Source organism: Vicugna pacos, chromosome X (assembly GCF_048564905.1).
Source record: "Vicugna pacos chromosome X, VicPac4, whole genome shotgun sequence".
NCBI lineage: Eukaryota > Metazoa > Chordata > Mammalia > Artiodactyla > Camelidae > Vicugna > Vicugna pacos.
This window is the reverse complement of record NC_133023.1, coordinates 86,379,247-86,393,316: the sequence shown is the minus strand read 5'-3', so window position 1 is coordinate 86,393,316 and position 14,070 is coordinate 86,379,247. Positions and strand designations below refer to the sequence as shown.

At 37.7% G+C, this 14,070-nt stretch overlaps 1 protein-coding gene across 1 annotated transcript in view; it reads right to left on the bottom strand.

Moving 5' to 3' along the window:
* The window catches only part of XIAP (X-linked inhibitor of apoptosis), a 53,181-nt gene continuing 39,111 nt past the window's right edge, over nt 1-14,070 (bottom strand). The window contains exon 7 of the mRNA XM_072955856.1: nt 1-485. Within this exon, the coding sequence (XP_072811957.1) occupies nt 358-485 (128 nt within the window). The 3' untranslated portion in view covers nt 1-357. The remainder of the gene's footprint in view (nt 486-14,070) is intronic.

Genomic DNA, 14,070 nt, shown 5'->3' with positions numbered 1-14,070 from the left:
GACAACAGAAAGAAACACCTTTATTCTTATCTTTCCCTTTTTAGTGAAGTAGGAAATCCCACAGATTTCATGTCAATATATCTTTTCTTCGAAAATATAGCCAAGAGAGTCAAGAGAGCAAATATTTTATAAGTATTCCCATAGACTTCCCCCCTTTTAATTTTTTTCTGCCTCCCTCTTACATATTTCAAAGCACATTTTTCCTGTCTAGAAGAATTATTCCTAGCCTTTAACCTGGGAGTGAGAGGAATTTTCCACTGCAAATGTTGTTGTCTAGCTACTGTGCCCATGAATTATGTTTCTGAAGCATTGATTGTCAATGACTTCCAAAGCAGTATTCACTCCACACTCTGGGGGTCAGACAACTTTTGGCACATCCTCAAACCTTGAAAGTAACATGGAGTTAATTACCATGTCTATGAGACATTTGTTGCCTCCTCTCTCTTCCTCTTTGTGTGTGAGCTCATTCCTTTGGTGTGGAAGATCTGAGAAAAGAAGGTGAGAAGGAAAAATCAAGAAATGATAATACCCTTAATTTCTATGTCCTAAAAAGGAGCTCCAAATACTGCTATTTTATAATGTTTCATTTCTCTTTGCAAGTGCGAATGTGTATGCGGGAGCTGCTGAGGGGAAGGACTGTGCCCATCATTTAACCTTTCAGTTTCATTATCTGTTAACTAAGAATAATAATACAGGCTTGACATAGTTTGGTTCTTTGAAAATAAGGTTAATAATAAATATAATACATGAATCCATTCTCATTTAGAAAAAAATCAGAACATTAAAAAGATAAAGGTAAAATCCTTGTATTAGTCAGTGTTCTGCAGAAAAACAGAACCTACAGGATCTGCATGTGTATCTATATATGTATTTAGGGGGGAAGGGTATAGTTCAAGTGGTAGAGTGCATTCTTAGCATGCACGAGGTCCTGGGTTCAAGTCCCAGTACCTCCTCCAAAATCAAATGAATAAATAAACCTAATTACCTCCTCCTCAAAAAAAATTTTTAAAACAGTTTTTAAAAGGTGGGAAAGATATAGCTCAGTGGTAGAGTTCATGCTTAGCATGCACAAGGTCTTGGGTTCAATCCCTAGTACCTCTGTTAACAAACAAACAAATAAATAAATATAAATAAACCTAATTGCCTCCTCCATCATAAACAAACAAACAAACTTATATATGTATTTGGTATTTGTGTGTGTGTGTGTGTGTGTGTGTGTGGAGAGAGAGAGAGAGAGAGACAAAGAGATTGATTGATTATAAGGAATTGGCTCAGCACAGTTATGGAGGCTGAGAAATGCTAAGATCTGCTGTTGGAAAGCTGGAGACTCAGGAGAGGAGACTCAGGAGAGCCAAAGGTCTAGTTCCAATTCGAGCGCAGACAAGCTTGGAGACCCAAGAAGAGCTGATGTTTCACTCAGTCAGGCAGGAGGGAGGGTCAACCTTTTTATTCTATTCTGGCCTTCAACTGACCGGATGAGGATCACCCACTTTAGGGAGGGCAATCTGCTTGACTCAGTCTACTGAGTCAAATGTTAATCTCACCCCAAAATATCCTCACAATCACACCCAGAATAATCTTAGATGAAATATCTGGGAAACCCATGGCCTTAGTCAAGTTGACACATAAAATAAATCGTCACAGTCTCCTTGGCCACCTCCCCAACTTGCTCCCTCCCTTCTCATAGATAACCATTTTTGAGTTTGATGAGCATTCCTCCAGATAAATCTTTTAAATAGTTTTACCTAAATAGATAGAGAAAAATACATAGGATTGTATCATAGTATTTGATACAAATGGTTTCATATCATACATATCCTTTTGTGGCTTGTGGTTTTCAAACAGTTAGGTTTTTGAGATTTATCCCAGTTGATACATGCGCTAGTTCATGACTTTTAACCAGTGTATAGTGTTCTGTTGAATGAATAAGCTACATATTATTTAGTCATTCTCCTGTTGATGGACACTGAGGTTGTTCCATACTTGTTACTATTAACAACAGTTCTACAGTAAACATCTTTCTGTACATGTGGGTGTATTTCTCTGCTAGAAGTGCAATGTATGTACTTCTTTTGATGGGAGAGAATTAACTAGTTTAATGAAAACTGATTGTAAAGTTTTAAGCTAGTCTTTTTGGTTTGTATGTAATCTTATGAATTGTTGTGGTTTTTTTGAGGGGGGAGTGTAGTTAAGTTTGTTTATTGATTGATCGATTGATCTTTCATTATGGAGGCACTGGGGCCAGAATCCAGGACCTGTGCATTCTAAGCGCACACTCTACCACTGAGCTATACCCTCCCCGCCCCTCACCCCAAACTGTTGCTTTTTGACAGAGAGTCTAGAAATTGAGATAGTATGACAAGAAGCCAGCTCTCCACCCAAACAGAACTTTTCAAAGAGACTGTACATTAGAGAGAATCAACATAATTCAGGATCCAGAACTCACTTCTGCAAATCCAGGACCTAATTTTTTTCGATGAACCCTCTGAGACACCACGTCTCCAGTATTCAGGTACTGTTGAAGCCATCTTAGGCAGAAATAGGTAGATTCTTATTTCCCATTTTCCAGAATACTTCATATTCTTTTTACAAAAATTTCTTCCAAAGTCTTTGGGATCGCACCAGATTATTTGAGCCTTTTGATGCCTGTGATTCCTAAATTGGGTTGTTATTCATAAGTACAAGCTTTGTTTTTTCCAGAGCTCACAAACTGAACTTTAGTTTTCTAATTGGTTTTTAGACCTGTTGTGTAAGTGAATGAAACCCCTCATTCTGTAAATAGGTATTATTATCTCTATTTTATAGATATAGAAACTGAGGATCAGAGAGGTGAAGGGAATTTGCCCCAGGTCACACAACTCTGAAATGGTTGAGCCAGGATTGAGCCCCTGGTCAGTTTGATTTCATGTCCAGTGCTTTTTTCACAGTATACTGCAGGCTTTCATGACATATTTTCTTTCTCTGTCCCTAACTCACGTTGAGACAATATGTATGTATTTGAGGTGTATAAATGGCCAAGTAAATAATAAGTGAAACTGCCATTTATTGACCACCTATTCTATGTCAAGCACTGGGCTAAGCATGGTGTCTGATCTGTAAAACCTCATAATGTCCTTCTAAGGTAAATATGATCATCTCCATATTACAGATGAGAAAACTGAGGTCCTGAGAGCTTAAGTGACTTTCATAGAGAGTGCCACGGCAGGATTCAAACTCATATCTATTAGGGTGCAAAATGTATGTGCTTTCCACTACAACCAGGCCACCTTTCAGTGTATTATTGTATTATAATTCTATATATTATTAATATCTTTATTCTGGTCAAGGACATGTCTTTCTTAGGCAGCCTTTGTGTCCTTCTCTAGTTTCCCTTAAGAGTAGGTTTCATTTCATGTCTTACCTTAATGGGGAGGAATTAAAGGAAGAATTAAACTCTCTGTTATCTAGTGTCTTCTTCACTCAGTTGTTGTATATTTTTTCTTAATAAAATGATTTTGCTTGCATTTTTTAAACTGCTGACAGAACATCAGTAAACAGAAAATTTATCACCTGTGTGCAGTCCTCTGTTCTTTTCCTTAATGCAATTTGAGTCTTTATTGAAGTATGTTTCTAGTTCTATAAGCAGTTTTTATTTTTTAAAAAATGGCTAAAACAACAGAGCAAGAGGAATCATTCATAAATTTCAGGAGTCATTCATTCATTCGTCCTTCCAACCATTCAACACATATTTATAGATTATAAATTATGTCACAGGCACTATGTTAGTTTCTGAGGATAAAAAGATAAGTGAGACATAATTTCTATTCTCAAGATACTCACAGTAGGTGGGAGAGACATACAGGTAAATTGACAATTACAATCCAGAGTGATGAGTGCTGTGCCTGAGTGGGAAAGCAATATAGTACTTTCAACAGTAGTTCTTTAGGCCACCTGGGTTCAAATCCCGGCTCTGTCATTTATTAGCCATCACTATAAGAATCTACTTCATGCAGGTGGTATAAGAATTGAGTTATTCATATGAGTGATCAATAATTATTGTTATTCTGATAACCATAAGCTCTAGGTGCTATCTCGACACATAAAAGGGGCAGCTAACTGAGATTGAGAGAGTGTATGGGAAGTAGTCCTAGAGACTTGAGTCTTGAAAGAAAACTGGGGGTTACCCAAGCAGAGAAGGCAATAGTTTTTGACATACAGTCTAGCATGAGCAAAGGCACCAAGACATAAGACAGCATGGATTGAGGAGTTACAAGAAGTTTGGTATTGCTGAAATATGAAGGGCAAGGGCAGGGGGCAGTAGAGTGAAATTAATCGGGGGCCAAATCGTGGAGGAGACTTCTAATCAGTGCTATCAGTGCTAAAGACTTTGAACTTTAGCTCGAGAGTAGTAGAAATCCATGAAGGCTTATAATCAGGCGGCTAACATTAGCAGATGGTTTGAGTGGAATCATGCAGGATGGAAAAGGGGGCAAGACTAGTATCAGGGAAACTGTGACAATAGGTCAGAGGAGAAATGATGAGAGAGGTCCTGGACTAAAGCTATGGCAGTGTAGATGGGAGGATGGGACAGAGTCAAGAAATATTTAGGAATTGTAAGAAGTAGCACTTAGAGGCCATTTGAATAAGATAGGTAGATGTGAATTCTCATTTCTGCCATTCACCCAGATAGGAAATATGGGAGAAGCAGTTTGGAGAGAGATATTCTTGACTTCAGTTCTGAGTACTTGCAAAATAAAACCTAAATTCCTTTGTATGGCATTCAAGATCCCCCCATGTTCTGGCCCCAAACTGTATTGTCAACTGAATCTCGTCAGTAGAGCTTTCCCCAGTCAGATTACAGAACATGGTCCTTTCAGACTGTTTTCCTAAACCACTGCCTCCTTCAAACAGACACAGACACAAATAATGAGATAATGTGATCTTTCTCTCTATCTCTCTGTATGTGTGTGTGTATATATATACATATATCTCACAGATGATGAATGAAGAGATGACATTTCAGCTGAATGATTGTTAAAATGGCTTCCAATGAACTCTACCTCCCTGCATCACGTCCCTTCACAAAGTGATGCTACAGCTCCTCCTATCAAGAGGTGAAGTCTATTTCTCCTCCCCCTTGAATCTGGGCTGACTGTATAACTTGCTTTGACCAATAAAATGCAACAGAAATGACATTCTGGGATTGTGGAGCACAGGCAGGCCTTAAAAGAACTAGCAATTTCTGCTTTTGCTCTTGGAACCCAGTTGCTATGGAAAAAAGTCCACCCTAGTCTGCTAGAAAGAGGATATGTGGAGACAGAGGCCATGTGGAGACAGAGGCCCTGGGGGATGAGAGACCACATGGAGAGAGAAGACCAGGTGTGGGAGTGTCCCTGCTGAGCCCAGCCCCCAGATGACCCACCAGCTGACTGCAGCCACATGAGTGAGTCCAAGGAGACCAAAAGAACTGCCCAGCCAGCCCATAGAATCTTGGGAAATAATAAATCAAGTTGTTTTAAGCCACTCAGTTTGGGGACAGTTTGTTATACAGCCGTAGGTAAGTGAGACAAGCTGGCAGTGGATAGGTGAGTAGGAATCCTCCAGAAGACAATGGAGACAAGAGCTTTCCCCGGCAGAGTGAATATAATGAGCAAAGGCGCAGAAGAGTCAAAGTGCACAGCCTATCTCAGGAAGGGCAAGTGGTATTGTGTGGTTAAAGGGAAAACAGAAGGTGCACGGCAGGGAGTAGCTGATGAAAGGGTAAGCTGCGTGTAAGTCTGGAAGGGAAAAGTGTTGTTAGCAGTCGTAATTTAATGTTATCGCATCTTAGAACATCACACAGGAATTGTGCTTCTCTTGTAATGTTCCTTTCCTTTGTGAACTGTTTTCTCCCAACCTCCTCAAAGAAATTGTTAGGTCGTTATCTAGTTTCTTCAATGTCATCTTGTAGAGATTATTAAGAAGCACTTTCAGAATTTAGTTGCCGACCCAGTGGGTGGGTTAACATTGCCTTTCAATTTTGCTAAATTTGCTTTGCTTTTCCTTTATGAAAGAAGCAAACATTTATTGAGTGTCTAGCATATGTCAGGGACTTGGGGTTCAGAAAAAGTAAGCCACAATTCTTACGTTCTAGAAGTCTGTAAGTCTATCGTGTGAAATTGACAGGCAGTATGAAGTTAGAATACGGCATGCTTAGCCCCAGAAAGGAAAGAGAGGCTTTCAAATAATTATTATTATCTAAGGCAATACTGTATTTGTGGGAGAATTGCCATCAAAATCCTTTTTTTGTTTCTGAAATAGTAAACTCTACGTTTTTAAATGGCCATGAAACTGTGATTGGCTTGATGCCACCAGCTTTGGTTAGAGACCACCTGGAATACTTGAATGTCAATGTAAACTTTACTCCAGAAATGCCAAATTACATATGGCCAGACTCCCTTTTCAGTTCCTATGTAGTACTTCTCTGAAATCCTCATTTTAAAAATTCTTATTAATAATTTTCCTTTCACGTTCTTCTTATAGCCTAGGACCAGTGCTACGTTTTATACAGTTTCCATTTATGTAAAATTTCTCAGCCATTTGGAGGTCTTGGAATCAGTTCTGTGCTAATATTTGCAGCCTCTGGATCTGGAGCTCTTCATTGCTTCTTTCTGCCTTTTTGCTTTCAAGAATCCTGTTTTCAGTTCCCTCCACCCAGTCTTTCTTCTGGCTCATTAGATATCACTGTATAGCCCTTTAATTCTTTTATCATGTACCTAGCAGACAGTTCCCTTTTGCTCACGTGTCTTTGAAAACCTCTAGGAGAGCAGCCCTTCCATTTCTCCTATGTTTTCCCCAACGTGGTAATCTTGATCTTGTGTCTGCTAAGTATGAGCTCTCTCCTATTCCACGCTGGCAGTGAGATCCCTAACTCAGCCTCCAGGAAATTATTTTCCTTCTTGCTTGGATGATATCCTTCAAGTCTTTGTGGGGATGGAAAATATCATCCTGTTGAGGCTTCAGGATGTTGTTTGAAAGAATGCTGTTATTTGCCAGGAGTAGCTATACAGTAGTTGGACTTTCAGCATATGTATTATTCATTATTGTTCAGCCACGCCTAGTCTTGCGTATTATACCAATAGGATACTAGGCAGAGATTTGACTTTGACCTGGAATTCTTTTCAGTTCTATATCAAGGTGTTTATTAGTTTGATTCTATCTGAATTACCTCATTATTGACTCACACAAAATAATTTAATTGGAGAAGTTTTAATACTTAAACAGATGGGCTAAGCCGGTTTTTCCTCTTTTATTCCCTCAGGATAATAATAATCTAACAGAGAATATCAGTGGCTCCAGCTAGTGTCTTTTCCATCTCACTTTGGTCCTATCTACTGCTTCCTTTTTGGTTCAAATATATATTCAAAACATAGGCTTAATATTTTTGTTCATTTCCAAAAAAAGTCTGTGTCTACAACATTTGCTGTCACTTGATACTTAGTGTGAAGATTTAACCTTTATAAGTTTTATTCATTTCTCCAAACAAATCTGAACCAGTCATTTCCCATTGATGACATGTGGGTTCAGACAAATTTCTGCCCAAACATCAGCATGATTTCCCCAACCTTATTCATAAAGATACAATTTTATAATGAAATAATGGAATAGGCATTAGAAAGTACAGCTATTTGTTTTTTAAATTTCATATCTTAGATCAACTTTTAAAAGAAATAAATATTAAGTATTTATTTATATTATTATATATTTATTTACAATAAATATTTAAAACAAATATTGTACAATTCAGCATCTTTTTTTTTTAACTAATTCGTAACCTAAATCCTTTATCTGGAATGTTAAGTTGTAATCAAAAACCATTTTTTTTTCTTTTCTGATTTATCAAATTTTGGTTCTGGGTCACTCAGTCTTCAGGGTCTAGCTTTCTTCTCTTGGTCTCAACCATGGGTAGTTTGTCTCCTTGCCTATACTATTTGAGTGGGGCCTAGAAAAGTCCTGGTTAACTTTTTAAAAATTGAAATTGTTATTGAGATAATTATAGATTTGCCTACAGTTGTAAGAAATAATATAGAGAAATCCCTTGTACACTTTGCCCAGGTCTCCCCAGTGGTAACATCTTGCAAAACTATAGCATTATATCACAACCAGAACATTGACATTGATACAATCCACTGGTTTTGCTCTGATTTGTGTGTGTATGTGTGTGTGTGTGCATGCATGCAAGTGTAAATAAATTATATTAATTTATGTACAATTTTGTCACCCATGTTAATTCATGTATCTAGCATCACAGTCAAGATACAGAACAGTTACAATATCACAAGGATTCCTCAATTTGCCCTTTTATAACCACATAACTTCCTCTGCCTTCTCCTTGTTATATAAAAAATAAGTCTATCAAATTAAATATCTTGTCAAAATATACAATGTCAGAGCTACTAATAAAATCTATTTCTTCTGGTTTTTAGTTCAGTGACCTTTACACATTGTTCTTTTGGGGGGGTGTAAAAAGGTAGGTAATTAGGTTTATTTATTTATTTTTAGAGGAGGTACTGGGGATTGAACCCAGGACATTGTGATTGCTAGGCATGCGCTCTACCACGTGAGCTGTACCCTCCCCCCTCCAATTGTATTTATTTATTTTTTTGGAGGGGTAGGTAATCAGGTTTATTTACTTATTATTTTTTGTGGAGTTACCAGGGATTGAACCCACGACCTCGTGCATTCTAAGCACACACTCTACCACTGAGCTATACCCTCCCTCCCCTATATATTGTTCTTCACACATCACTTTTTTGGAAAAGCACTGGCTAGGCGGTCAGATTAGTGGTGTCATTTCCAAAATGTTATATAAATAGATATTTTTCAAAAGTTTTCTGCACTTAGAGTGAGAAACATATGCAGTGCTACAGTATTTCAAGAACAGTATAAGCCCTCTGTGTTTTTTACTCCATTTGAAGGAAAATACTTCCTACCAGCAAAGTAAAAGAGTAAAACTGACCCACTCTCTGGATATTTTACTCTGGTAAAGTTCTCGTTTAGTGACAGTAACTGAAGCCCTTCAGCAATGGGCACTGCTACAAGTAGTGGTTTGTATTAAAGGACATTGCCCCCCAGGTAGTGCAGACAGAACTTTGGGGATAGGGGTGAATGAGAGAAAGCTGTTGCCTGAGATTTGTATGTCAAAATTGTCACACGTATTGGTAAATGACAGAACTCAAAAGGAGCTTAAGAAAAAAGCTTGATTTATACTCATAGTCTTGTATTCCATTTCATATTCCATCTTGGAACCAAACGTTAAGAAAAAGTGTGCTTTCCTTTGAACATAAAGATGTCACTGTGAACCCAAGGTCCTTAGGATATATAATCTTGACGTTGTTTTTCCTGTGATGAGCAGCGATACCACAGTCTCTTGCTTCCTTCTCTCAAATGGCAAAATGGCAAAAGGAGTTTGTGGGGTGGCGGCCTGGGGTTAGGGGTCAGTGGTTCTTTTCTCACGTGTTCTCAATTGGCTTTGTTGTTCTAGGTTTCCCCTTACTACCCGGGTGGACTCAGCATGTTGTCACAACATCTTGCTCGCATCTCCCCTCTTGTTTTCTGCTTGGCCAATCCCAGCCTCTTTCCTCCCCCAACTCAACAGCTCAACATTGGGATTTCAGCATCTCTTTTCTTCTCCTGCTGTGGAGTCATCTAAAGAATTTCACCTGCTGGGTGTTTCCAACCGGTCAATTAAAATGGGGAGGAGGGAAAGAAGAGGAATAAGAACAGCAAAGAAGAAATTATCAAGTATTAAGCAAAGCAAAGAGGGGCCTCCTGTTTGGTTTCGGTGAAGCCTTTGAGCTGATCTTTTATAATCTTTTGGGACTGTCAACAGAGAGGAGATAAGTGAGCCAACTGAAGTGGAAAAATTGAGAATGAAGGTAGAGAGTGATCTGGAAAACTAAACTCCTCAAAAGGAAAGACTTTAAGAATCCTAAAGCCAAAGGATTAGTGGTCCTGACTACTACTGTGGGTTGCATTCTATTTTAAAGGTAACTGGTATCAGTGGCTAAATAATGTAGTAGTAACTTAAGAACAAAGAAAACCTACCTAAATTAGGTCATTTTAAATACCTATGAAAGAGTGAGTAGAGGAAGCCAGTCTGAGAGACTCACTGCAGTGTGTAATTACAGACTTTGAAAGTATGGTTCGTCCTTCTATCTCAAAGCACATTACCAACTTTAATTATTTTTCATAACACCTCTGTGAGACCAGTATTTCCCACAGACGATGAAGAAACTGAGACAGACAGGGAACCAGGCCCCTTCAGTCACACCATGAATCACCTGCTGAGTTGCTCCTGTTCCTGATTTGTCATTTGAGTTAATTGACCATTTCCAAAAGAAGAGGGAATGCTTGAGCAGGGCTTTGAACACATTTTGGCTTCTATTTTTCGCTTGGAAGTAAAGGAGGCTGAATTCCTTTTAAGATGGAATGCTGTTCAAAGAGTCATTATTTGATGGAATGTGTATGGAAATATATTAAAATGTTATTCAAGACACATGCCAGAACACACACAGAAGCCTATAGCATAACAGCCCAAGTTGGTCCTTCTGTCCTCCATCATTAACCTTGCATAGAAAACAAAACAAAATGACAACAACAAATATATCACATACAATCATGGAGTTTTAGTATCTGGAACAGCCTTCAACAATCTGAGGTCCTGCAGCTTTAGCCATACCACTTTCATGAAACCTGCTCCAATTATTGGGCCACACCCTCACTTGTCCTTCACTATCATCCTCACACAGAAGGGTGATAGTCTATACCACAGAATCTAGTGCTCTGTCACACTATATTTACATTCTTTTGTTCCTTTGATTTTTTTTCTTGCATTAAATAGCACCGTGGTTACCAATGGTCCCTGTACTATGTTTGGGATGGGGAAATACCTTATGAATGACAAATATAAATCTTTTTATTTTTGGTTTTTGTTTTTGGGAGGAGGTAATTAGATTTGTTTGTTTGTTTGTTTATTATTTTAATGGAGGTACTGGGGAATTGAACCCAGGACTTCCTGTATGCTAAGCACATGCTCTACCACTGAGCATACCTTCCCGGCTAAAACTCTTTCTGCTACTAAGACCGTAAACTCCAAGAGGACCTATCCTGGGTCTTATTTTCTTCTATCACTACCTCCCAGAATTTCTGTGTACACTGCAAGCACTTAATACACACTGTTGGTACAATTTAACAGGATTGAGAAGACATTGGTAGAGGTCAACAATGAAGTGAAACAAGATTTTGTTAAACTTACTGAACAAGGTGGCTGAATTTAAATATGTATTTCAAATAAAAAGAAACCTGTGTGAGCCTTGTGTATACTATCCAGCCTCAGCAAAGGCCTAGAAAAGGTGATGGTTGCCTGGTGAATGAATATCCTTTCTCTTATCCCCCGACATACCTCATGAAACCTGCTTCAGAAAATAACTTACTAGTTTCTTGCTCAGAAATTCAAAACCCATCAAACCATCTGGATTTCTCTGATCTATAGGGGGAAAGAGAGAACAAATTTATCCTAAATGTGTACCCAAGGAGACCTAGTGCACATAAAATGCCCTTGAGGATTCCTAATAAATGCTTTTGGACCTCTCATTGAAAACCTCCACTTTTAGTCTTCAGATGTGTCAGACTTTCTGGATTCTGAGCTCTGCACTTGCTTCTCTCCTAGGCAGAACTGCTTTCCACCACCTCCTTGACTACTTCAAGGGCCCACCCTCCAGAAAACTGCTCCCCAAGACCCTCCCCAAACAGTTTGAATTAGATCCAGTTCCCATTCTCCTTCATGTTCTATGATAGAATGGACTCCCCAGCATCTAGCACAGAGCCTGGCACATAGTAGGTGTTTAATGTTCATGCATTAAAAAAAGTGAAATCTGTAGAAAGTCAGTATTGATTCCAAGTTTTATTTGTCACTGCACAACTTTTAGATGAGAAGGCTTTCCTACTTCATTCATTTATTAAATTTTTCATTCATTTCTTCACTCATACATCTATATACTGAAAAATCAACCTAGTGCTTATTAATGGACGACACAGCATCCTAGTCATTGGGAACATAGTGATTAGGAAGATATGGTTCCTGACCTTCACGGTTTGCCTCGGCAATATAGGGAAAGGTTGTCTTTCTCATTTCCAAATCCTTGAGGTCAGAAACATAGTTATTAATTTTGGTGTTTTTTTTACAATTACTTTAATTTTTCAATTCTAGTTGAGTAGACATGCTAAGGACCACATATACCCATTTATTACTTCTATTTGGTTTTGTGGTTTGGTATCATATGGCCAGCCAGGTCTTGCCATCCAAAAAAGAGCCTAGATTTGGACATATATACTCAAACTTCAGACAGTGAGGCAGCCAATTTAGCTAACTCATGCCAAAAAAATTAGCTAGAAACATTTTCGCTGCCCATAAGAACAGTTCAACTGGTGATTCACCATATGATTTAGGTGAGTCACATAACCTCTATGTCTGGGGATCTTCAGCTGTAAATTACAGAGATGCTACGAATATAATGAATGAGAGACACAATGGTATAGTGCGAGAGTACCAGACCAATTATTTTATCATCCCTGAATTTATGTTTTATATATTCTTGTTTTCATATGTTAGAAAACATAGCTGACCCAACTGCCCAAGCAAATCTATTTAAGGGCCACTTGAATGGCAGGGTTTAATGAACATAATTTCCACAATTGTACATAGCAACAATTTATCCAATTATCTCTGTGCCATTACCCGTATACTTCTGATTTAAACATAGGATTAACCATGTAGAGAGTGGAAGGCAAAGAGATAATGTATGTAAAGGATTTTGAGAGCCATGGAAATGGCCAAGAAGCTATATAAATGAATTTCATCACTATACACCCTTGATTAATCAGATACTGGTCCACAACTGTTTCATTTTGTGTGAAACTAAGCCATAATTAGTCTAGTAAACTGCAATTAGAGGAATGATTCCTTGAGCTTATATAGTTTATACTTTTTGAAGCTCTTTTTTGTGCATTTACTTATATGAGCCTTGCAAAAATCCTCTAAGGTAGGTGGAGTAGGGATTCTTATCCCCATGTGTTAATATTTTGTTACATTTCATTACATATAAGCGACCAAATACTGATTTATAACTCATACATAGGATAGGTCTTTTTAGTTAATTCTTATAGCTCACATAAGAATATAATATATCTGAAATATTTACAGTAGAAAACCAAGAAAGGTTTAAGCACAGTAGAGTATATTCTTTTTAGTAATCAAATAACAAACAAACAAACAAACAAAAGTCTAGTTGAAAGAGAACCAGGTTTTTCCAGGTCAGTTAGGTCATTCTCTTAATGATTAACACAGGACTTTGTTAAATTTCTGCTAGGAAATCCATGCACAATGTTTATTTAATAAAAAATAAAGTGATTTTTAGCAAGTTTTTCTCCACTTCAGTTTAATTTTACAGAGGAGATTTGGGGTCTTTGTTATTCATTTAAGTTCCTCTGAAACACCAGTAAGTTTTCATGAACATACTCATGTGTTCTCTTTTCCTGAATCCAATTTTCAGCAATCTGGCAGAAGGGGAGCCTAGTCACTGCCAAACAAAATTCCAGTATTTAATGAGAAAATACATTTTTGATGTTTTAGCCAAAAATGCAAAGCCCCTTATTTAAGCTAATGGAATTAAAAAGAAATCCCTAGTACCCAGTAACAGAATAAAGTTAAAGAAACACAATGCACAGACTTAAAAGAAAGAACTCTCAAAAGTTTTGTTAACAAATGGACATTTACAATTTTGTATGTAAAAAACAGTTTGGGAACATAAAAGTCTTTGAAACAAGAATTAGATTTTGAAGCAAGATCATTGTTTAAATACTATTACCTCAATTAATTATACCATAGTCTTTTTTGAAAATTTAAATTCTTCTGGGAAAATAAAAGGGAGGAATAAAGTTTGGTTTCTCTTAGGTTCTTATTCCTTATTTGTTTTGAACCAGTATCCTTCCAATAATTTATTCATAAGCCTAAAGTTAGCAAGTATAGGCCCATGCAAAAGATTTCTTATG